Raw genomic sequence first — 25,378 nt, forward strand, 5'->3', positions numbered from 1 at the left:
GGACAGGTCTGAGGCTGAGCGAGGCCCTTAGGGAAGACATCATCCCAGAATGGACAGGTCTGAGGCTGAGCGAGGCCCTTAGGGAAGACAACATCCCAGAATGGACAGGTCTCAGGCTGAGCGAGGCCCTTAGGGAAGACAACATCCCAGAATGGACAGGTCTCAGGCTGAGCGAGGCCCTTAGGGAAGATAACATCCCAGAGTGGACAGGTCTGAGGCTGAGCGAGGCCCTTAGGGAAGACAACATCCCAGAATGGACAGGTCTGAGGCTTAGCGAGGCCCTTAGGGAAGACATCATCCCAAAATGGACAGGTCTGAGGCTGAGCGAGGCCCTTAGGGAAGACAACATCCCAAAATGGACAGGTCTGAGGCTGAGCGAGGCCCTTAGGGAATACAACATCTCAAAGTGGACAAGTCTGAGGCTGAGCGAGGCCCTTAGGGAAGACACCATCCCAGAGTGGACAGGTCTGAGGTTGAGCGAGGCCCTTAGGGAAGACATCATCCCAGAATGGACAGGTCTGAGGCTGAGCGAGGCCCTTAGGGAAGACACCATCCCAGAATGGACAGGTCTCAGGCTGAGCGAGGCCCTTAGGGAAGACACCATCCCAGAAAGGGCAGGTCTGAGGCTGAGCGAGGCCCTTAGGGAAGACATCATCCCAGAATGGACAGGTCTGAGGCTGAGTGAGGCCCTTAGGGAAGACAACATCCCAGAATGGACAGGTCTGAGGCTGAGCGAGGCCCTTAGGGAAGACATCATCCCAAAGTGGACAGGTCTGAGGCTGAGCGAGGCCCTTACGGAAGACATCATCCCAAAATGGACAGGTCTGAGGCTGAGCGAGGCCCTTAGGGAAGATAACATCCTAGAGTGGACAGGTCTGAGGCTGAGCGAGGCCCTTAGGGAAGACAACATCCCAGAATGGACAGGTCTGAGGCTTAGCGAGGCCCTTAGGGAAGACATCATCCCAAAATGGACAGGTCTGAGGCTGAGCGAGGCCCTTAGGGAATACAACATCTCGAAGTGGACAAGTCTGAGGCTGAGCGAGGCCCTTAGGGAAGACAACATCCCAGAATGGACAGGTCTCAGGCTGAGCGAGGCCCTTAGGGAAGACAACATCCCAGAATGGACAGGTCTCAGGCTGAGCGAGGCCCTTAGGGAAGACAACATCCCAGAATGGACAGGTCTGAGGCTGAGTGAGGCCCTTAGGGAAGACAACATCCCAGAATGGACAGGTCTCAGGCTGAGCGAGGCCCTTAGGGAAGACAACATCCCAGAATGGACAGGTCTCAGGCTGAGCGAGGCCCTTAGGGAAGACAACATCCCAGAATGGACAGGTCTGAGGCTGAGCGAGGCCCTTAGGGAAGACAACATCCCAAAACGGACAGGTCTGAGGCTGAGCGAGGCGCCTGGAGAAGCAGACAACACGGAAGGATGCAGGCAGGTGGTTGACAGGTTATCTGTGGTGCCCAAGTGAAGTGAAGCGAAAACTGGGTCCGGCTGGTGTGCAGTTAGAGGCATGTCTGGAGATTGAGGCAGCTGTGTCGACTGGGGATAGGGTGTGCGTAGACTGAGACAGTGGTGCATAGACAGGTGTGTAGGTCGAGGTAGGTGTGTAGATTGAGGCAGGGTAGAGCGGGTGTGTAGAGACAGGTGTGTAGGAAAAAGGAGGTGTGTAATTATTGAGACAATGGAAAGATGTTCTGTAGACAGAGACAGGTGTGTAGGTAGAGGGGGGGTGTAGATCGAGACAGTTGAAGGCTGGTGTGTAGATCAGATGCGAAGGTAGAGGGAGGTATGTAGACAGAGACAGTGGAAGGCTGGTGTGTAGATCAGGTGTGTAGATAGAGGGAGGTGTGTAGATCGAGACAGTGGAAGGCTGGTGTGTAGATCAGATGTGAAGGTAGAGGGAGGTATGTAGACAGAGACAGTGGAAGGCTGGTGTGTAGATCAGGTGTGTAGATAGAGGGAGGTGTGTAGATTGAGACAGTGGAAGGCTGGTGTATAGATCAGGTGTATAGGAAGAGGGAGGTGTGTAGAGAGAGACGGTGGAAGGCTGGTGTGTAGATCAGGTGTGTAGATAGAGGGAGGTGTGTAGATCGAGACAGTGGAAGGCTGGTGTGTAGATCAGATGTGAAGGTAGAGGGAGGTATGTAGACAGAGACAGTGGAAGGCTGGTGTGTCAATAGAGACAAGACAAGACAAGACAAGACAAGACAAAAAGACAAAATCTTTTTTTAGACAGTGGAAGGCTGGTGTGTAGATAGAGAAAGTGGAAGGCTGGAGTGTAGATTAGGTGTGTCGGTAGAGGGTGTGGGGGTGTAGATTGAGACAGTGGAAGGCTGGTGTGTAGACAGAGACAGTGGAAGGCTGAGACAGTGGAAGGCTCTTGTGTAGATAAGAGACAGTGGAAAGTTGGTGTGTAGACAAGAGACAGTGGAAGGCTGTGTGTAGATCAGGTGTGTCGGTAGAGGGTGTGGGGGTGTAGATTGAGACAGTGGAAGACTGGAGTGTAGACAGAGACAGTAGAAAGCTGGAGTGTAGACAGAGACAGTGGAAGGTTGGTGTGTAGATAGAGGCAGTGGAAGGCTGGTGTGTAGATCAGGTGTGTAGGTAGAGGGAGGTGTGTAGACAGAGACAGTGGAAGCCTGGTGTGTAGATCAGGTGTGTCGGTAGAGGGAGGTGTGTAGATCGAGACGGGAAGCCTGGTGTGTAGATCAGGTGAGTAGATTGAGACAGGGGAAGGCTGGAGTGTAGACAGAGATAGGTGTGTAGGTTGAGGGAGGGGTGTGTAGACAGACAGTGGAAGGCTGGTGTGTAGATCAGGTGTGTAGGTTGAGGGAGGGGTGTGTAGACAGTGGAAGGCTGGTGTGTAGGTCAGGTGTGTAGGTTGAGGGAGGTGTGTAGACAGAGACAGTGGAAGACTGGTGTGTAGATCAGGTGTGTAGGTTGAGGGAGGGGTGTGTAGACAGACAGTGGAAGGCTAGTGTGTAGATCAGGTGTGTAGATTGAGACAGGGGAAGGCTGGTGTGTAGACAGAGACAGGTGTGTAGGTTGAGGGAGGGGTGTGTAGACAGACAGTGGAAGGCTGGTGTGTTGACTGAGACAGTGGAAGACTGGTGTGTAAAAAAAACCCAAAAACAAACAAAAAAAGAAACAACAAAAAACAGGACATCAGTGCTAACAATTCCTTTTCTTGATGCAAAACACTTTCCATTTCTTGCCAATTTAACCTCGGCTTCACGATTCACGCTCACCTAGAATTTTCAGAAAGATCAAACGTCTGAGATGATTCACACGGCCAGTCCACGGGAGACAACCTCGATTTTGCATGTCATTGGTACGGACAGGAGTGATTCCCCGTGTCTCGGAGGACGTTTGGCGTGTGTTTTGATGGATGGAAATTTTCAAGTGGGAATGAGAAAGAGGGGGAGAGGGGTGGATACTAACACGCGTGCACACAAAGAGAGAGAGCGAGAGAGAGCGAGAGAGAGAGAGAGAGAGTGAGAGAGAGAGAGAGAGACTCGGGAGTAACGGAATTGAATGGCAGACTTCCAGCTTGTAAACCTTTGACGCGCACAAGTGTGTAGATTGAGACAGGAGAAGGCTAGTGTGTAGACAGAGACAGGTGCGTAGGTTAAGGGAGGGGTGTGTAGACAGACAATGGAAGGCTGGTGTGTAGATCTGGTGTGTAGGTTGATGGAGGGGTGTGTAGACAGACAGTGGAAGGCTAGGGTGTAGATCAGGTGTGTAGGTTGAGGGAGGGGTGTGTAGACAGACAGTGGAAGGCTAGGGTGTAGATCAGGTGTGTAGGTTGAGGGAGGGGTGTGTAGACAGACAGTGGAAGGCTGGTGTGTAGATCAGGTGTGTAGGTTGAGGGAGGGGTGTGTAGACAGACAGTGGAAGGCTGGTGTGTAGATCAGGTGTGTAGGTTGAGGGAGGGGTGTGTAGACAGACAGTGGAAGGCTGGTGTGTAGATCAGGTGTGTAGGTTGAGGGAGGGGTGTGTAGACAGACAGTGGAAGGCTAGGGTGTAGATCAGGTGTGTAGGTTGAGGGAGGGGTGTGTAGACAGACAGTGGAAGGCTGGTGTGTAGGTCAGGTGTGTAGGTTGAGGGAGGGGTGTGTAGACAGACAGTGGAAGGCTAGTGTGTAGATTAGGTGTGTAGATTGAGACAGGGGAAGACTGGTGTGTAGACATATGATCGAAAAACAGAAAAGGACTGACTAAATAAATATAACAAAAGCAAATGTTTTAAAACTGAACTTTTTTTCAGACCAAAGCAGGGTTATTTGCCTAAATGGAAAAACCTGCTTCGATATGTTCATCCCTTCTTTCGAATGCGTAAAATAAGCACATAGCGACATCTCTAGCTGCGTTCACGACTATCTAAATTATTTAAAATATATTTCTCTCTAAAACGTCGCACTGTAACAAAAAATGACGTTCATCCTGTATTTCATTACAAAAAGGTGAGAGAAAAAAAAAAGTGAGACACACACACACACACACACACACACACACACACACACACACAGAGGGGCGATGGGGGGTAGATGCAGAGATAGAGATAGAGTGAGAGAGGAGACAGAGACACAGAGAGAGACAGAGACATGGATGGATGGATGGATGGATGGTTTATTCATCCACAACCCATTTCCCTTCATGAAAGGGTGTCATAAAATGAGCATTTGCGACAACAAACAAAAATAAAAACATTGACAAAACTTTTTTTTCGTCCAGTGATACAGTCAGCTAAGCAATACACGATACACATGAATAACACGTGCACTCAGTCAAGTTATACAAGTTCCACACATTGCACATACGCTTTGCTGACTACTCTAAGGTGTTAGAGTGGATCGTAGCTGCTCGCCCTGTACTGGGGGGGAATATGTCGTGAAGATCTGGAGCCACCCTTTTTTTTCTGTCCACACGTATGTATTTCCTTTATCCGGATATTAGCTCTACAGATTTTTGCCAGCGACAAGTTTTGCCAAGGGCTCTTTAACGTGCGCTGGGTGAATGCTGCAAAGGAGACCTCGGTTTATCGTCTCATTTGAAAGACTAGCTCCCGGGCTGCTACCTGGCTTCCTGGTTAAATACTTCACCACCGGACACCGCTCCACTGAAGCATCGCGGCCGTTCTTAACTTCGTAGACAATGTAAAAAGAAATGTAACACAAGGACTGGAACCTCGCTTATCAAAACAACAACAACAACAAAAAAGACAGATTTCTGTGAATACGTGCATAAACGTACACGCACAGGCATACACACATGATATACACACACACAAACACGCACACAGCATTACCGTCAAATCCCAGGGCTCGCGTAACGTACAGTAACGGTCCACCAGACCCCAGTCCACATCGGACAGAAACCTGGAGTCACACACACACACACACACACACACACAAACACACACATAGTCTTTCTATAATATACAATGCGCATGATTATTTTGCTACAGTGTCTCTTTTAAGCCTACATTACACCATGTCTGTGTAGATCTATACGTGCATCAGATGGCAGATGATTTTCTTGTTGTTTGTTCGGATTTTGCCAACTTTTTCATGTGACCAGATTTCCGAAATGGCATACTGAATAAGACTAAGTAAATATCCAAGCACAAGTGTGGACACCATTTGAAGTTCCTTGGGCTGAAGATGACTGAACGAAAGCATAACCAAATGCAGAATTAGCACTGGGTTTGAGAGCAAGATCATTGTTGTGCCTCAGTAGCTAACGGGAACACTTCAATCCTCAACTGTCCATGGAAACACGGTAGAACCTGCTTATGACTGATGGCAACACAACTATGGCTGATGAAAACATCGCTGTTTCATGGCAATGCCATGGTACTTTTATGACTGATGGGAATACCGATGCACGTTCAGAATCACATAACCACCTTCCCACTAACGGAAATGCTAACATCCCTTTGTGGCTTACTGAAATATTGTCCAGCTTTTATGACTTTGGAAATGTATCTTTACAATCCATTGGAAGGTCGCTTTGCCCTTGCGACACAAAGTCTTTACGATACATATCCATCAGTCACAAAGGCGAAGCGACCGTGTGGTGAATCATAAACATACATTTCTCCAAGTCACAAAGGCAAAGCGGCCTTCTAATGATTCACAGACACATTTCCATAAATCTCAAAGGTAAAGCGACCCTCCAGTGATTATCAGTATCAGTAGCTCAAGGAGGCGTCACTGCGTTCGGTCAAATCCATACACGCTACACCACATCTGCCAAGTAGATGCCTGACCAGCAGCGTAACCCAACGCGCTTAGTCAGGCCTTCAGAAGAAGAAAAAAATGTCCTGAGCAGAAAACAGAAAGCGACCTCACAATCAGTCATAAAGACACATTTGTACCCCAAGTCACAAAGGCAAAAGCAACCTTGCAATGAATTACAAAGATACATTTCCATTCACAAAGCGGCCTTCCAGCGAATCGTATTCCTTTTCATGGGTCTTTCCTTTCTGACCCAGGCTGCTGATTTATTGCAAGGTCGCTTTGCCTTTGTTGCCTATGGAAATGTAACGCTGTGATTCATTCTAAGGTTGATTTGCGTTTGTGACTAACGGAAATATAATTATCTTTGGATATAATTATCTTTGATTCACTGGAAGGACGCTTTGCCTTTGTGACTTGGGGGCATGTGTCTGGATGATTCGTTGCAAGATCGCTTTGCCTTTGTGACTAATGTCAACAGTCATGGTCTTGTTTACATTTCTCTTTATCATGGAAAGATTCCCACGCTTGTCTGATCCGACATTTCGTTCTCATCCATACTTGTCACTGGCCGCTTTCACAGTTCTTCCAATGTCAGAAGCAACTGGGAACAAAGTAGTCTTTGCCATTTGCCACCGACGTACTCGCAGAAAAAAAAACACACAAAAAAAACCCCGTATGGCAAGCATATTCATGCCGATTTATACACAAGTTCATGCGCTTGTGTACTTGTGTGTGCAGTGTGCGAAAAGAAAAGGTGAAAGAGAAAGAGAAAAGAGGAGGGGGAACACAGAAAGATGGAAGGAAAGGGAGATGGGGAGACAGAGATGGAAAGAGAAAAAGAGAGAGAGAGAGAGAAAGACAACGGGGGTGGAGGAGGGTGGTGGTGGTGGAGGAAGGAGTAAGAGATGGAAAGAGAAGAGGAGGGAGAGTGGGGTAACTATGGATAAGAGATAGGGATGATAACGGTGGAGGAAGAGCAGGAGAGACAGAGAGGGGGGAGGGTGGAAGAGTGAGAGGGAGAGACGGAGAAAGAATGAGACAGGAGAGAGGGAAAGAGTGGGGGGAAGAGAAGGGGCGGGACAGAGAGAGAGAGAGAGAGAGAGGGGGGGGGGGGGGAGAGAGAGAGAGGAGGGAGAGAGACACGTTACCTGTCAGTCATCCAGACACTCATAGTTTTATCTTTGATCTCCCCCAGCACGGAAAGCGAGGTGGCCATGGCTTCACGGCGGGCGTCGGAGATGTCGCTCATCCCTGTGGAAATTGTTCCACAAGCGACGCTGCTCACGAGTTTCACGATTTGTTTCTGTGCCCCAGTGTTTGTCCACATACTATGGAACCCACCCAAACTCCATACATTTCTACTTATACAGATAGATACCTGGGAGAAAATAAAAGCTAAAGAGTACTGTTGAAATTCAAATCCTTTGTCTCTTCCATACGTATTTCTTTTCAATAGAACTTTATCTATTGACATGGGGAGAACAGTCGAGTACTATGGAACATTTACATGTCCTAATATTGATTTGTAAATGCTTGTGTGTGTCATTAACAAATCACTACGGAACTTTGACGATGATTTTATTGTTTGTTTGCTAGAGTTATGGAAATGGGCTTGTTGATTTCTATTGGCTTGTTTGCTAGAGTTAGCTTTTTATTTGTTTTTGACACATCTTTTTGTTTTATTTATATGGTGTGTGTCAAAGATTCATGTGTGTACTGTTTCAATGGCTCCAAGGGGGGACGTGAAATAAACTTTTTGCCTTGCCTGTGGGAACCACACTGCGTCTTTGTACACACATCTCTCTCCCCCACTCACTGTCAAACTTCATGAAATCAGTCCTGTCCAACAACGGCTATCAAAACAGCGAAGGTGGCAGCTTCTGTCCCGACTAACTGGGCTAGAATTGGACAACAGTGGAGAGTGTCTTGAATAGGTTACATCCCCACTCTCTCAACCAAGAGGGTGTTTTTATTTTTGTTTTTTGTTTTTAGGACAGTCAGCGGAGCTTGGCCCCAAAGCTGCAGCACAAGAAGCCAGTGCAATCGTGAATTAAAGTCTGAGAGTCATGAGCTGACACACTTTATCGCACCTTTCTACATTTCCATGGCAGGCTCTCAAGGCCTTTTTTTTTTGACTCACTTGTGTAAACAAAGTGAGTCCATGTTTTAACTCGGTGTTCGGTTGTGTGTGTGTGTGTGTGTGTGTGTGTGTGTGTGTGTGTGTGTCCGTGTGTCTGTGGTAAACTTTAACACTGACATTTTCTCTGCAAATACTTTGTTAGTTGACACCAAATTTGGCATAAAAATAGGAAAAATTCAGTTCTTTCCAGTCATCTTGTTTAAAACAATATTGCACCTCTGGGATGGGCACAAAAAAATAAAAAAGAAGCCTAATTATATGCAAACTGCATTTACTGTTGTATTTATATTTTTGTATTCTCTAAACTTGGCACTTTGACCTCTTATTCTGACACAACAACAAGAGGAGTCATTATTATCATTTTTTGTTCAAACAGGAACTTCTTTTGCTAAGCATGGAATTTTTATTTATTTTGCAAACGTTTTGGTGCAGATAGTAAAAAAGGGAAATTACTCTGTAATTAATGCTAGGGGACTTAATTTATCACAAGTGAGTCTTGAAGGCCTTGCCTCTCTTGCTTTTTTTGGTGTGTGTGTGTGTGTGTGTGTGTGAGTATGTACTGCACTGAACGGTGATCAGCAAGTGTTTTAGTGTGCATGGTCCATCACTGAAAACAGAAAGTAGTGAGATGTCATCACCCTTTTCTCATATAGCCTTTCCTATTCACACTGTCCTCTTCTCATCACTTGACAACGGGCCTTTTGTTCGAAACGTCGTATCCCACTAAACAAAGAGGGTTCATCTACCACCAATAAGGTTTTTTTTATTATAAACTTGAGTTGAGTTTTTTTGTCTTTGAAGAATCCTGCAGTCATTTTTGTCTTCTTCCCTCACCAGCGTGTTTGGTCTTCGCACTGGTCGGTCATCTGCTCCCCCCCCCCCCCCCCCCCCACACACCCCCTTTTTTTTTTTTTTTTAAAGATGTGCTGTAGAGTATATTATGGTTCAGTCCGCACATTCTGACGTCCCCTTTATAACTGAAAGAATGACGCGCTCTACATACACACATACAAAGCTGCACGCACATATGCTCTCATATTTCTATCTATGTGTGCTGCATGCACATATGCTCTCTCGCATTTCTATCTACCTACCTATATCTATCTATAGATTCTCTCTCTCTCTCTCTCTCTCTATATATATATATATATATGATTGTGTATGTATACATATCTATCTATCTATCCCTCTACTTATATACATCCATCCCCACCGCCTGTCTGGTTACACGTGATCTAATGTTATCTATCTATATCTATCTATCTATCTATCTATCTATCTATCTATATATCCCTCCCAACCGCCAATCTAGTCACCCATTAACCAACACAAACATGCACCAGAAGCACTCACCGAGCAAGGCCAACATTTTGGAAATGGTGGTGGCATTGATGACCAGGGTCAGAAAGACGATGCCGCACAGGTGGAGGAAAATCTGTAACCCACGTCAACCCTGCTTCACCATCACGCTGACCACCCCACTGTCACACTGGTACTGACCTCCACACAAAGACACTGACACTGTGACACTGGTACTGACACTGACCACCACACTGTGATACTGACAACCACACTGTGACACTGACACTGACCACCACACTGTGACACTGGTACTGACCACCCCGCTGTGACACTGACACTGACCACCACACTGTGACACTGGTACTGACAACCACACTGTGACACTGACACTGACCACCACACTGTGACACTGAACCACACTGTGACACCGACACTGACCACCACACTGACACTGACCACCACACTGTGACACTGACTACCACACTGTGACACTGACACTGACCACCACACTGTGAAAATGACCACCACACTGTGACATTGAAAACAACACTACGATAATGACACTGACCACCATACTGTGACACTGACCACCACACTGTGACACTGACCACCATACTATGACACTGACCTCCACACAGACACTGATACTGTGATACTGGTACTGACACTGACCACCACACTGCGATACTGACCACCACACTGTGACACTGACACTGACCACCACACTGTAACACTGACAATGACCATCGCGCAAAGACATCGACACTGACCACCACACTATGACACTGACCACCACACTAATACACACAAACAAAATGGGCAATTGTGCATCATGCACGCAAGCACACAAAATACACACATATTCCGATATTCGCTCATATTTGAATTCAATATTTTGCATAAAAAGAATTCAAAAAGAAAGAAAGAAAATGTCTCTCACACACGTCTGAACACATTCCAGCACACACACACACACACATACGCACGCACGCACGCACGCACACACACACACACACACACACTCAGCGCCTAGACTATTCAAATATACACCGCACATAAACGGAACCCATACATATCTACAAATCTCTCTCTCTCTCTCTCACATACACACACTTACACATACGCTCACACACATACACACAAATGTAACCCATACATATCTACATCTCTCACACACACACACACACACACACACACACACACACACACACACACACACACACAGAGTCTAGGCTTATTCAAAAAGACACAGACACATAAACGTGACTCATACATATCTACGTCTCTATGTCTCAAACACACACACACACACACACACACACGTCTCTATCTCTCAAACACACATACACATAGACAAAACAAACACACACGCACACCACACACGCACACGCACACCACACACGCGCGCACAGAGTGCACTGACCCGAAAACTGACGTTCTGCTTGGGGATCTCCTTCTCGGGTGTCTCATAGACCATGAGGGCCAGGGCCAGGCCCACGGCCCCTCGCAGTCCGCTCCACGAGGACACCGCGATGAACTGCCAGGGCAGCTTGTAGCCCATCCGCTTCAGGAGAGGGGTGAACATGATGATCACCAAGGCCCTGGGGGGAAATGGGGGGCACGGACACACACACACACACACACACTCTCCGTGAGTCACCAGGCAGTCTTCACTCATCAGATGTTAACGAGAGGAGGAGGAGGAGGTTGGAGATGCTGTCTGATCGCTGTTTATTGTTGGTGCTGCTGTCTGATCATTGTTTATTGTTGGTGTTGCTGTCTGATCGTTGTTTATTGTTGCTGTCTGATCGTTGTTTACTGTTGGTGTTGCTGTCTGATCGTTGTTTATTGTTGGTGTTGCTGTCTGATCGTTGTTTATTGTTGCTGTCTGATCGTTGTTTATTGTTGGTGTTGCTGTCTGATCGTTGTTTATTGTTGCTGTCTGATCACTGTTTATTGTTGGTGTTGCTGTCTGATCGCTGTTTATTGTTGCTGTCTGATCACTGTTTATTGTTGGTGTTGCTGTCTGATCGCTGTTTATTGTTGGTGTTGCTGTCTGATCGCTGTTTATTGTTGGTGTTGCTGTCTGATCACTGTTTATTGTTGGTGTTGCTGTCTGATCACTGTTTATTGTTGGTGTTGCTGTCGGATCGTTGTTTATTGTTGGTGTTGCTGTCTGATCACTGTTTATTGTTGGTGTTGCTGTCTGATCACTGTTTATTGTTGCTGTCTGATCACTGTTTATTGTTGGTGTTGCTGTCTGATCGCTGTTTATTGTTGGTGTTGCTGTCTGATCACTGTTTATTGTTGGTGTTGCTGTCTGATCATTGTTTATTGTTGGTGTTGCTGTCTGATCATTGTTTATTGTTGCTGTCTGATCGCTGTTTATTGTTGGTGTTGCTGTCTGATCACTGTTTATTGTTGCTGTCTGATCACTGTTTATTGTTGGTGTTGCTGTCTGATCACTGTTTATTGTTGGTGTTGCTGTCTGATCGCTGTTTATTGTTGCTGTCTGATCACTGTTTATTGTTGGTGTTGCTGTCTGATCGCTGTTTATTGTTGGTGTTGCTGTCTGATCACTGTTTATTGTTGCTGTCTGATCACTGTTTATTGTTGCTGTCTGATCACTGTTTATTGTTGGTGTTGCTGTCTGATCACTGTTTATTGTTGGTGTTGCTGTCTGATCACTGTTTATTGTTGGTGTTGCTGTCTGATCGTTGTTTATTGTTGCTGTCTGATCACTGTTTATTGTTGCTGTTGCTGTCTGATCGTTGTTTATTGTTGGTGTTGCTGTCTGATCACTGTTTATTGTTGGTGTTGCTGTCTGATCACTGTTTATTGTTGGTGTTGCTGTCTGATCGTTGTTTATTGTTGCTGTCTGATCACTGTTTATTGTTGGTGTTGCTGTCTGATCACTGTTTATTGTTGGTGTTGCTGTCTGATCGTTGTTTATTGTTGCTGTCTGATCACTGTTTATTGTTGGTGTTGCTGTCTGATCACTGTTTATTGTTGGTGTTGCTGTCTGATCACTGTTTATTGTTGGTGTTGCTGTCTGATCACTGTTTATTGTTGGTGTTGCTGTCTGATCACTGTTTATTGTTGCTGTCTGATCACTGTTTATTGTTGGTGTTGCTGTCTGATCACTGTTTATTGTTGCTGTCTGATCACTGTTTATTGTTGCTGTCTGATCACTGTTTATTGTTGCTGTCTGATCACTGTTTATTGTTGGTGTTGCTGTCTGATCACTGTTTATTGTTGGTGTTGCTGTCGGATCATTGTTTATTGCTGGTGTTGTTACATCGTTTACTGGTATTGTCTTATCATTGTTTGTTGCTAGTATTGCTGTTGAATCACCGTTTGTCCAGACCTGATGAAGTTGATGATGATGAAGATGGCAGACCTGATGAAGTTGATGATGATGAAGATGACAGACCTGATGAAGTTGATGATGATGAAGATGACAGACCTGATGAAGTTGATGATGATGAAGATGGCAGACCTGATGAAGTTGATGATGATGAAGATGACAGACCTGATGAAGTTGATGATGATGAAGATGGCAGACCTGATGAAGTTGATGATGATGAAGATGACAGACCTGATGAAGTTGATGATGATGAAGATGACAGACCTGATGAAGCTGATGGATGAAGATGGCAGACCTGATGAAATTATGGCAATGAAGATGGCAGACCTGATGAAGTTGATGATGATGAAGATGACAGACCTGATGAAGTTGATGGATGAAGATGGCAGACCTGATGAAATTATGGTGATGAAGATGGCAGACCTGATGAAGTTGATGATGATGAAAATGGCAGACCTGATGAAGTTGATGATGATGATGGCAGACCTGATGAAATTATGGCAATGAAGATGGCAGACCTGATGAAGTTAATGATGATGAAGATGGCAGACCTGATGAAGTTGATGATGATGAAGATGGCAGACCCGATGAAGTTGATGATCATGAAGATGACAGACCTGATGAAGTTGATGGATGAAGATGGCAGACCTGATGAAGTTGATGATGATGAAAATGGCAGACCTGATGAAGTTGATGATGATGATGGCAGACCTGATAAAGTTGATGGTGATGGCGATGAAGATGGCAGACCTGATGAAGTTGATGGTGATGGCGATGAAGATGGAAGACCTGATGACGCTGATGTTGATGAAGATGACAGACTTGATGAAGTTGATGGTGATGGCAATGAAGATGGCAGACCTGATGAAGCTGATGGTGATGGTGATGATGAAGACAGATCTGAAGTTGATGGTGATGAAGTTGAGGAAGATGACAGACCTGATGAAGTTAATGGTGATGGTAATGATGATGAAGACGGATCTGATGAAGTTAATGGTGATGAAGATGAGGAACATGACAGACCTGATGAAGTTGTTGGTGATGAAGATGAAGACGAAAGACCTTATGAAGTTGCTGGTGATGAAGATGAGGAAGATGACAGATGAGGAAGATGACAGACCTGATGGAGTTGATGCTGATGTAGATGATGAAGATGAAAACGAAGTCCCAGGGGTTGGACTTGTTGCCGGTGATCAGATGCATGACGATCATGCCCACCAGAAAAAAGATCAGCGTGTTGGCCAAGTAAGCCAGCACCTCCCAAAAACTGAAAGGACACAGCAGGCGCGCGCGCGCACACACACACACACACACACACACACACACACACACACACAGCTTTTATCTTTCGTTCCCCATTGCTCGGCCCACCACACCGGAGCTGAAAAGTTGTCGACATCGGCCCCACAGAACCCGAAAAGACTGTGCAAAGGCCGAATGGATATTTTATTAGAGCTCTGGATTTTCGTACGAGTTTACTGGGTTTGATCCCAAGTTTCGGTGCACCTGGTGGCTTAAGGGCGAAGATTTATCCGATCTCAGAGGTCAACATGTATGCAGATCTACTGTGGAGTGATGGCCTAGAGGTAACGCGTCCGCCTAGGAAGCGAGAGAATCTGAGCGCGCTGGTTCGAATCACGGCTCAGCCGCCGATATTTTCTCCCCCTCCACTAGACCTTGAGTGGTGGTCTGGACGCTAGTCATTCGGATGAGACGATAAACCGAGGCCCCGTGTGCAGCATGCACTTAGCGCACGTAAAAGAACCCACGGCAACAAAAGGGTTGTTCCTGGCAAAATTCTGTAGAAAAATCCACTTCGATAGGAAAAACAAATAAAACTGCACGCAGGAAAAAATATTAAAAAAAAGGGTGGCGCTGTAGTGTAGCGACGCGCTCTCCGTGGGGAGAGCAGCCCGAATTTCACACAGAGAAATCTGTTGTGATAAAAAGAAATACAAATACAAATACAAAATACTAGTGCACGAACCCCCTTCGCGTGTATGGGATAAAAATGCATGCAAAAGATCAAATACGCACGTTAAAGATCCTGTAATCTATGCCAGCGTTCGGTGGGTTATGGAAACAAGAACATATCTAACATGCACGCCTCACAAAACGGTGTATGGCTGCCTACATGGCGGGTTGAATAGTCGTAAATGTAATGGCCCACTCGTACATACGAGTGAACATGATAGGAGCCCATGGATGCAGAACCGACAAAATCACCTAGAAAGGAAAATGAGACAAGCACAGTCACATTCAAGCACATAAACTTAGGATAGATATGTCTCTGACGCTGAGCTGACCAATCAGTCTTTTTTCATCAGAGGATTTTAAGAAAAATTGTTTGCCGTCTTGTTTGTATGTATGTATGTCATCGCCGAGTACACAGACTTCATCATCGTTGGCTCCCGATGGACTACCAAGAGGAATGTGTGTATGTGTATATATGTGTAAAATTATTTTTTTTTAAAAACAACAACTCCAGTCTTAGTATGATATGAGTGAGTGTGCGTATGATTGAAGCCTGACTGAATGACACAGGAAACGAATGATCAGCGCCTAACTGAAGCTCTCAGTCGGCTCTGCCCAGGTAGGCAGCCTGTTGTTCAAATAACTCTGTGTTTTTGAAGCCTTCAGACCGAAGATAACCGCTAAAAAAAAGTATCAATGATGAAACAGACCTGTGTAGGATCTGCCCAGATAGGCAGCCTGTGCAAATGACTGTTTGTAAAGCGTTTAGACCGACGATAGGCGCTAAAAAAAAGAGTATGAATAATGAAATAACGAAACAGACCTGTGGAGGAAGGTCTCCACCTCAGGGCTAATGGAGGTCCGGTTGCTGCTGAGGACCACGCCCAGTGTCACCACGGCCAGCACCCCCGACACATGCAGAAAGTTCTCCGCTGCACGTGCGCCACGGTCGGCATCACCACAAACATCACAGTCGTCACACTGTCTTGAGCTCAGCCATCCGCCCTCTCCACAAAAAAACCCTCCAAGCCCCGGTTCACATGACCCCGTAACACCACATCATGCCACACACAGTAAAACACGGCCATGCCACAAATCATTCCAGACACGTACCGAAACAATGTGTGTGTGTGTGTGTGTGTGTGTGTGAGAGAGAGAGAGAGAGAGAGAGAGAGAGAGAGAGTATGCACGTGTCTTTGTACTTGATGGATGATCGCAGCGTGTGTTCGCTTGCCCGCACGCTTGCATGTTGGTGAATGCGTACATCTGCCAGTTGGGTGAGTGTGTACATGCGTGCTTGTATGTGTGCGAGGTTACGTCATGATTTTTTAAAAATCAATATACATTAATAAAGAACATCATCTTTCCCCCAACAACTAAAACTGAGAGCTATTCAATCAAGGTATCACAAAATACCAACCACTGAACCAGTCATACTTTCACACGGGAAAGTCTCGGTTTGAGTACGGAGTGAGAAAGTGTACAACCGGTTGACAAAGAGAAAGGAAACTCATTCACACGAAACAACGTAAGTGGTACGAAACATGAAAACTCACAGACGAAGAAGGTGAGGAAAGCGGAGACGAAGGTGGCGGCGATTTCGGACAGTGGGTCATTGAAGGTGTTTTTGAGCCACAGCAGACACAACATGGCCATGAAGTAGCCGAACACTGGCCCCCCAACCGCGAACCTCATGAAACCCCCCACTATCACGTACTCCGCTGAAAGTAAACAGAACGGGAAGGGATTAGCGAAGCCTCCCTGACTCACGCATGATTCCTGTTCAGTTCACACACACACACACAACAAAACTGGAAATGTACAAGGTGGTTGTGCGAAACTAAGATTTTGCCAGAAAGCGTGATGGACGGTGAGGATGTGGATAGAAGGAAGGGGGTTGAACCTCCTTTTGGCATGCCCAGCATCCCTGTGCCTGAGGCACTTCCATCACTTCACGGCACTTTCACTTTCTGCACTTCATCATTCACACCTGATGTTTGCAGTCCGAGTCCGTCGATAGTTCCAGAAAATGTGACTGAAACATTAATAAATTGTCTTAACGTGTGTGTGTGTGTGTGTGTGCATTTTACATTTACATTTTTTTTTTATTTGTTGGATGGTTTGGTTTTGGGAGGGGGGTGTTGTTGTTTTTTACACTGCCGTAAAATACCTTGTCTTAACGTGTTTGTGTGGAGGGGGGTGGGGGTGGGGTTAGGTATATATATATATATATATATATATATATATATATATATATATATATTTTACTTGCTGGATGTTTTCTGTTTGTATACATTGTTGTGCAATACTTTTGTCAATGTGCGCACATGTGTTTGTGTGTGTGTGTGTGTGGGGGGGGGGGGTTGTTTTAGTCTATCGTCAGCTACTGTGAGATCTTATCTGACTTGTTTTAGTGTATTTTATGGTGTTTATGCCACACGCACAGGTCACGCGAGGTCTATAAAAATAAGTCTTCCCTGACCATTTATACGGTCACGTCACGTTCTCAACAGCCACCTCTGCACACTATCCCGACTGTTCAGCTGGCGACAAGACACCAGGCGTGTGAGACAGTACCAGCGAGACGATTCAGGCACACGTGTTACGCGCTTACCTCTTTAACTCTCTCCATACGAACGGCGAAAGAGACGACGTTGACAGCGTTTCACCCCAATTACCATCATCAAAATATTGCAAGCGGAAGGCTCTTATACTGAAGACGTGAATGTTGACAAAGAATACCACAATTCTGACGACGGAAGCTAAAGGTTGGGTCATTCAGACACCCACTGGACATCCGAGGGGTCTGTGTAGAGAAGAGAGGACTGGCCGTACTGAGTGAGTTAATATGAAGGTCGACCGAACAACCTAATTTCTTGTGCAGTTGTGGCGAGGTTTCCTGAACAAACGATTGAAGCACTTCCAACACATCTCTGTACAGCCGTACAAGGCGCCAGACTTTTTGCGGCTTCCCACTACGCAAACGAACACACCTGTCCAACACAGCAAGTTCGAAACAGCCGTCCCCTCTCTCGTCTGCTTTTCGTTTTGCTTTGAGTAAGGTAAAAACCTACACCTGGTTGGTCAATTCATACAAGGTGGAGTTTTCTTGTCCAATCATTTTCACGCTTACATTTGCGCATCGCCTCGCACTGCTGATTGTGCAGACAACCCTGTTCGTGATTCACGACTTGGACGCACTGTCTGGGACCACGTCGAAGGAATGAGCGTTTACAATTTTTGTATAGGGCCTTACAAATTCGGACTGTTCTCCCCAGGGAAAGCGCATCGCCTGGGTGTAACGCCAACCATATATTTTTTATGACTAGAAGAAAGAAAATAATAAAAGAATAAACATAATTGTGACAAAACTGAGGAGTTAAAATGCCACCAGGCTTTCCAGGACTGACGAAATCAAAAACGAAGAACTGAAATCATCTGGAACCATCATTCCTTTCCTATAAAAAATGAATGATATTCAATGCACATGTTCCTCATTCCAACGTTGTTGTTTGTCGTTATTTTGTGTTTGTTTTAGACACAACACTGTTGTCGCCTGAAATATGTATGAGTGCGTACATGCGTATGTGTATGCACGCACTGTATGCATGTATATTGCGTAGGTATGGACGTACGTGTGTTTGTAAGCTTACCACAGAACTTAATTTCGCTGTGTATTCTGGTTTCCTTAATGTACATGGATACGTCTGCATGTTTTTTGCAGAGCGGAGTTTGAAAACAAAAGATCCCTTTTTTCCTTGAGAATTTTTTTTTTTTTTAAAGAAGAAATAAAACGATTGAAAATATTCATTCACTTAAAAGCCCACTCCTACGCGTGAATGAATCTGTCCAAAGCTGAAGTTTCATTTTGTGAAATACCTGAAATAACCTTTTTTTAAGAAATAAAAAAATGCATTGAAGTTCCAAAAGCACTGATCCCCAAAGAACCACGCAATGCTATAATGATCCTGTTGTTCAAACGAGGAGGTTCTGAAAATCCGGGCCATTTTCGCGCTATTACTCTTTTGAGCTTTGTCAACACGCTGTGTACCACCCACGTTCTGATCTCTCGTTTAAAAAAAAAAAAAAAAGATTAAGGACGAAACGTTAAGATCTTTGCGTAGCTTGTCGTAACTCTGGCCAAACACTGATCTATCTGTCCGCCTAGAATCTGCCTGAGAGAGAGACAGCGACAGAGACAGAGGAATAGACAGAGAGACAGACACGGAGACACAGAGACAAAGAGAATGGTAGGCTTGTGAAAACCGTGTGGTTGGGAAGAGAGGGAGAGAGCTCCTCTGTCCGTCCATCTGTGTTGTCTGTCTGTCAACCATTAATTCTTCTCTTTCACACAGCTCTCATGAAATGCACTTTTTTTTTCTTTTTTTTTGTGGTCAGATAAATTCTCGTTTCCTTTTGAATCATGTCATGGCATGTAGTAATGCACTGACCCACTTGTTTAACTCACTCAGTACGGCCAGTCCTCTCTTCTCCTCTACACAGACCCCTCGGATGTCCAGTGGGTGTCTGAATGACCCAACCTTTAGCTTCCGTCGTCAGAATTGTGGTATTCTTTGTCAACATTCACCTCTTCAGTATAAGAGCGTTCCACTTGCAATATTTTGATGATAGTAATTGGGGTGAAACGCTGTTAACGTCGTCTCTTTCGCCGTTCGTATGGAGAGAGTTAAAGGAAGCATATGCCTTTACAATGAACACTTTCTTCTCTTTCCTCTCTCTCTTTTCCCCCCTCGCCCCCCGCTTCATTTGCTTTTCTAGTGTTGTTACTTCTCTCTCTCTCTCTTCTTCTTCTTCTTCTTCTGCGTTCGATGTTTTGGCTGCGTCAGACGGTCACCCCTGTCGCCACGATGTAACCCACGGTCTTCTCCAGGTCGTGGCGGTCTCCCCAAAGCTGCGCCTGTAGCTCTGTGCCCCCTGGCCAGGTTTGACGCCGTAGAGCTTCATGGGTTGGGCAGTGTTGGAGGATGTGTTCAGGGGTCTGGGGTCCAGTGCCACATGGACACTCATCAGTGTGGGCGATCTTTATGCGGTGAAGGTGACTCAGTAGTCGGCAGAGGCCAGTTCTCAATCTGAAGAGGACTGTCTGCTGGTGTCTCTGGAGCTGGTGGATTGGATCGACACCACTGTTTGCACCCAGCCTTCTCTTCCACTGGTTCTGGTATCGGTTGTGGATGATGGTCCTGGCCTCTCTGTAGGTCACGGGGTGGCTGAACTGCTTCATTTTGCTGCCTGCCTTGGAGAGAGCATCGGCCTTTTCGTTCCCCGTGCCCCCCCCCCCCTCTCTCTCTCTCTCTCTCTCTCTCTTATTAACATTTTAACTATTTTCGTCCTCAACTCATGATGATTGTTACGGGCGGGTTTAACTCCTTGAGTGCCACAACACGTACCACCTAAGTGCATAGTAACGTCACTGATGAAGGGAAATAACTCTGGAAGGCTGAAAATTCACACAGTTTATCTAGAGTGGTATATCTCCAGACCATTTTCTCAGTTTTAGGTTTATTGTTTCGGAAAGTTATATGACTCGAAACACCACTTTTTACTGTTTTTTTTGTTTTTCTTCTCCAGCACTGAAGGGGTTAACCAGGAAATATATCCACGCAAAAAAAAAAACTGTTATTTTCTCTATGCCTATATTGTATTTTCTTGTGAGGTTACCCACAACTGACAACATGTCACAACAAATAACGTGTCGATAGAAACAGGGGAAAACACGATCCTGTTGTTGTTGCTGCTGTAGTTGTTTTGTCTTAAAAGATAGAAGACATTACCCAGCCTGTACGCATTGAGGAAGTCTAGGGAACAGTCCCAATACATCTTAAAATCAAGGCAGTGGCACTCCCTCCCTCCACCCACAAACCTTCCCATACCCCTTAAAAACCCACCGTGCCCCCCCCCTCCTGCCCCCCCTCCCACACACAAATATATATATATATATATATATATATATATATATATATATATATATTCTAAAACAGCAGTCCACAAATAACGTTGGACACCACCTAACAGGTAAATAAGTATGCAAAGTAGCAACTAAGAACAAACACACACACACACACACACACACACACACACACACACACACACAAGACGAAAAAAAAAAAGAAAAAGAAAACTGAAAACGCGATACAACCACGATTTAATAGTATATTGTAAAAAATTGTAAAATATTGTAAACTGCATACATCGATAGAAATTATATTTTTTTGCTTACCATCAGAAAAAAAGTGAATGTCGCATCAAAAACTGTGTGCTGGAAATCGAACAAATGATTTTTTTTTCATGATGCCCACATCGATCGAATTTCATTGTTTGACGATCACGTTCATCACGGTTTCAAACTTCCCCTCTCTTCGTTATGACTTTCCGGCTTGGACAAATCATTAAACACACACACACACACACACACACACACACACAACAAAAAAAACACACACAACAACAACAACAACTTCAAGTTTTAATTATCCTTTCACTCCTATTGGAGTATGGAGGATTACGGCAAAATAATCTTTTCGTGCCCAGAACAAACATTTCCAAATACACAACAATGTCACATAAAAGTTGAGAAAACACAAATGTCTTTTAACTCCAAAAGTATAACTAGGCAACATTTGCAAATCTAATCATCTTACTTACAGCTAAAATGACTTTTTTTTTGCCTCCTTTGAGCATATTACAAAAATTAAAAACCGATTTTGGAGACAAATATTTTTTAGGAACATATCTATTTCGTAACTGATCATAATTGGGACATTCCATTATAAAATGAAACTCATCACCAATCACAGACATGTTACAAACCTTACAAAACCGTAACTCTCGTGGTATGCCTTTGTGTCTCCCTGTTTCTATTTCCAGCTTATGATAACTACTTCGAAATCTGAAGAAGCTGATAACATAATTATCAGGCATTTGACATATATTTTTCTCTGCCAAATCCACTCGTGTAGCATACCACGCAAAAACCATCGAGCATGCAAGAAGACAGCCCCAAGAGCTGGAAATAGTTTCGCTCATAAAGAGGAAATTTCTGGCACATAATTTCCAGGTCGGGGGGGTAGGCTTCTATTCATAACTGCACTGATGGGCGCAACAGCCGAGTGGTTACAGCATATTACTTTCAATCCGAGGATCCCGCGTTCGAATCTCAAGTCACGGCGCCTGGTGGGGTAAAGGGTGGAGATTTTTTCCGATCTCCTTTGTCAACAGATGTACAGACCTGCTAGTGCCTGAATCCCCTTCGTGCGTATACGCACGCAGAAGTTCAAACACGCACGTTAAAGATCCCATAACCCTTGTGATCGTTCGGTGGGTTATGGAAACAAGAACATATCCGGCATGCACCCCCCACCCCCACCGATCCCCCGAAAACGGAGTATGACTGCCTACATGGTGAGGATAAAAACCATCAACACGTAAAACCCCACTCGTGTACAAGAGAACGTGGGAGTTGCAACCCACGAACGCAGAAAAAAAAAGCGGAAGATCTGCACTTACGTATATCATTCATCCGTCAAAATCAAAGCTTTGCGTGCGTGTGAATGACCGGTGTGTAAGCGCTTCGATTTGTATCCGCACAAAATTCAGTGCTGTATGAATACTTTATCATTTTAGTAGTAGTAGTAGTAGTAGTAGTAGTAGATAGAGATTGCCACTCCAGCATCGGTCTACACAGCGACAGCAGGAGGGGCAATGCCCGGCAGTGACTACATTTCTGGTGCAGCCATCGTCTCTCGAGACGGAAGGAGGCCGACGACGACGACGACGACGACGAGTAGTAGTAGTAGTAGCAGTAGTAGTAGTAGGAGGAGGAGTAGTATCATTGCCATCATTATCATAACTTTTTTTTTTTTTTTTTTTTTTTGCTGCCCCATCATCTGCACCGTTTCAGTGGCATTACTCCCACGCCACTCATTTAGATTCCCCCATACACGGCCACACCCGGGTTCGTCCGTCGCAGTTCCAGCGTCGGCAGTCCACAGGGAAACATCGATGTTAGGTCGCCAGGAGGCCACACACCAGAGGAGACCCTGCACTGCTGCTGAGTCACTTCGGTGGTGTTCAGTGGTGCCTGTTCTGTTTTAACGTACTTAGGACACCACCTACTAAGCCCCCTACTAATGACAATAATGGCTTAGTCGCGGAGCCAGACTGAGTGAGCGTCCCTCACAGAGTGGAGACCGCCACCACGTCCCTCAAACAACAGCCACCCATGAATCTGCCGACACTGACGACATTGACAGGACTCACCCCAAGCACGGAAGTGGAGGGGTATCGAAACTGAGGTCACCATGAGAGCAGGGCATGAAAGGCCACAGACTTTGAGACTATTTTGTTTTATATTGATGATGATGAAGGAGGAGGATGCCGATGATGATGATAATGTTGCTATGGAGGTCCATTTTGCTTTGGGACTGCGTGCAAAGGCTGTACTCTACGCTTCCTGTCATAATGATATCCCGGCGTTAACCAGGCCCGAGAAATACAGACACTTGCAGTGTTGGTCAGGTAATTAGAGCAACACACCCAAAGACGCATCCTTGAAGTGGATGACACTCGACTGTGTGGTCCCAATCTCCCCATTTAAGCCCACATCACACTCAACTCTGGGTAGGAGCCGGCCACGGGCCGAAAAACCCACCTCCGCTGGGATTCGAACCCGCGTCCTCCCAGCCGTCAGTCCGCGACGCTAACCACTTCGCCACGGCGGCTGGTACATTATCATAACTTATTACGGGGAAGACAACAAGGATGTCTGAACATTCAAACGAAAGACAGACAGAGTGACAAAGAGACAGACAGACAGACAGACTCTCTCTCTCTCTCTCTCCTAAAGAAAGTAATTATCCGTGATGGATGTGATCATGATGATGAATTCATTTGCAGTTAAACGGTGATATTCTAATTGATGAAGTCTTTGATGCTATCAGCCATTTAAAACATAATAAAGCTGGTGGCCCTGATACTTTAATTCCTGAGGTATTTATCTACTCTGCAAGTACTGTAGCACCATTTTTGGTACGTTTATTTAACCAAGCCTTTAGCACTGGGCAATACCCAGAGTCTTGGTCAGAAGCAATTATTCAACCAGTTTACAAGAAAGGTAAAACAGATGACCCAAATAACTATCGTGGGATTTCCCTTTTAAATGTATGTAGTAAGCTGTACAGTTATATACTTAATAAGCGTCTAGTCACTTGGATCGAGGAGAATGAAAGTATAGGAGAAGAGCAAGCGGGTTTTAGGAAGGATCACTCTACAATAGATTATATTTTTACACTCTTTGCAGTCATTCAGAAATACATAGCACAAAATAAAAAACTTTATGTTGCCTTCATCGACTTCAAGAAAGCATTCGACTTTGTATCATACAGTAAACTCTGGCCTATACTTTTGAAACATGGCTTAAGTGGGAGAATATTCTACGCAATTCAAAGCATGTACCAAACGGTAAAATTCCGAGTCAGAAGTGGGGACGGGTCGGGACTGTCAGATTTTCTTTTTTGTCAAAAAGGACTCAAACAAGGGGAAATAACTAGCCCATTACTCTTCTCCTTATTTATTAACGAACTAGCCACTGACATTGTTAGTAATGGAAAACATGGAGCTCAGCTTTACCCAGATTTTTACGAATTGTTTATATTGCTATTTGCTGACGACGTAGCTTTGATATCATTCACTCCAGTTGGATTACAGCATCAGCTGACTTTGCTAGCAAAGAATGCAGATTCCCTTAATCTCACAGTAAATCTGGAAAAATCGAATATTGTTATTTTTAGGAAGGGTGGGTACATTGCTAGTCGAGAAAGATGGTTTTACAAAGGTACGGAGATAAAAATTGTTAATGCTTACAATTACCTAGGAATTTTGCTCAGCACTCGGCTTTCATTCTCTTTCTCTCTTAACAAACATATAACTAAAGCAAAAGCTGGAATTCTTGATATATTTAGAACCATGTGGAGTATTGGTGATGTAACTCCATCGCTTGTCTTCAAATTATTTGATACACAAATTAAACCCATGCTTTTATACGGGTCAGAGGTTTGGGGCTTGCTAAACGACTCACGCATTGAAAAGGCACATTTATTTGCTTCTGAAGGTATCTCCAAAAACGCCAAACGACATGGTATATGGTGAAACGGGCAGGAAACCACTATGGATAGATGCAAAAGTAAATGCAATTCGATATTGGCTACGTCTTACCAGAATGGAAAATAGTAGACTTCCTAAGAAATCATACAACATGCTTCTTAATATTCATGACAATGGTAAAGATTGCTGGGTCACGGATGTCCAGAGACATTTAACAATTTATGGTTTTGG

The 25,378-nt window shown here is 45.0% G+C and overlaps 1 protein-coding gene across 1 annotated transcript in view; it reads right to left on the reverse strand.

The window, feature by feature from the left end:
* LOC143301564 (sperm-specific sodium:proton exchanger-like) overlaps positions 1-25,378 on the reverse strand; it is a 64,112-nt gene that overhangs the window by 30,428 nt on the left and 8,306 nt on the right. The window contains exons 5-13 of the mRNA XM_076615943.1: positions 16,585-16,734; positions 15,852-15,960; positions 14,175-14,321; positions 13,766-14,128; positions 13,319-13,477; positions 11,111-11,288; positions 9,739-9,820; positions 7,394-7,496; positions 5,312-5,381 (exon numbers count right to left, since the gene is read on the reverse strand). Coding sequence (XP_076472058.1) covers positions 5,312-5,381; positions 7,394-7,496; positions 9,739-9,820; positions 11,111-11,288; positions 13,319-13,477; positions 13,766-14,128; positions 14,175-14,321; positions 15,852-15,960; positions 16,585-16,734 — 1,361 coding nt within the window. The remainder of the gene's footprint in view (positions 1-5,311; positions 5,382-7,393; positions 7,497-9,738; positions 9,821-11,110; positions 11,289-13,318; positions 13,478-13,765; positions 14,129-14,174; positions 14,322-15,851; positions 15,961-16,584; positions 16,735-25,378) is intronic.

The sequence above is a fragment of the Babylonia areolata genome, chromosome 27 (genome assembly GCF_041734735.1).
Source record: "Babylonia areolata isolate BAREFJ2019XMU chromosome 27, ASM4173473v1, whole genome shotgun sequence".
NCBI classification, from domain to species: domain Eukaryota; kingdom Metazoa; phylum Mollusca; class Gastropoda; order Neogastropoda; family Buccinidae; genus Babylonia; species Babylonia areolata.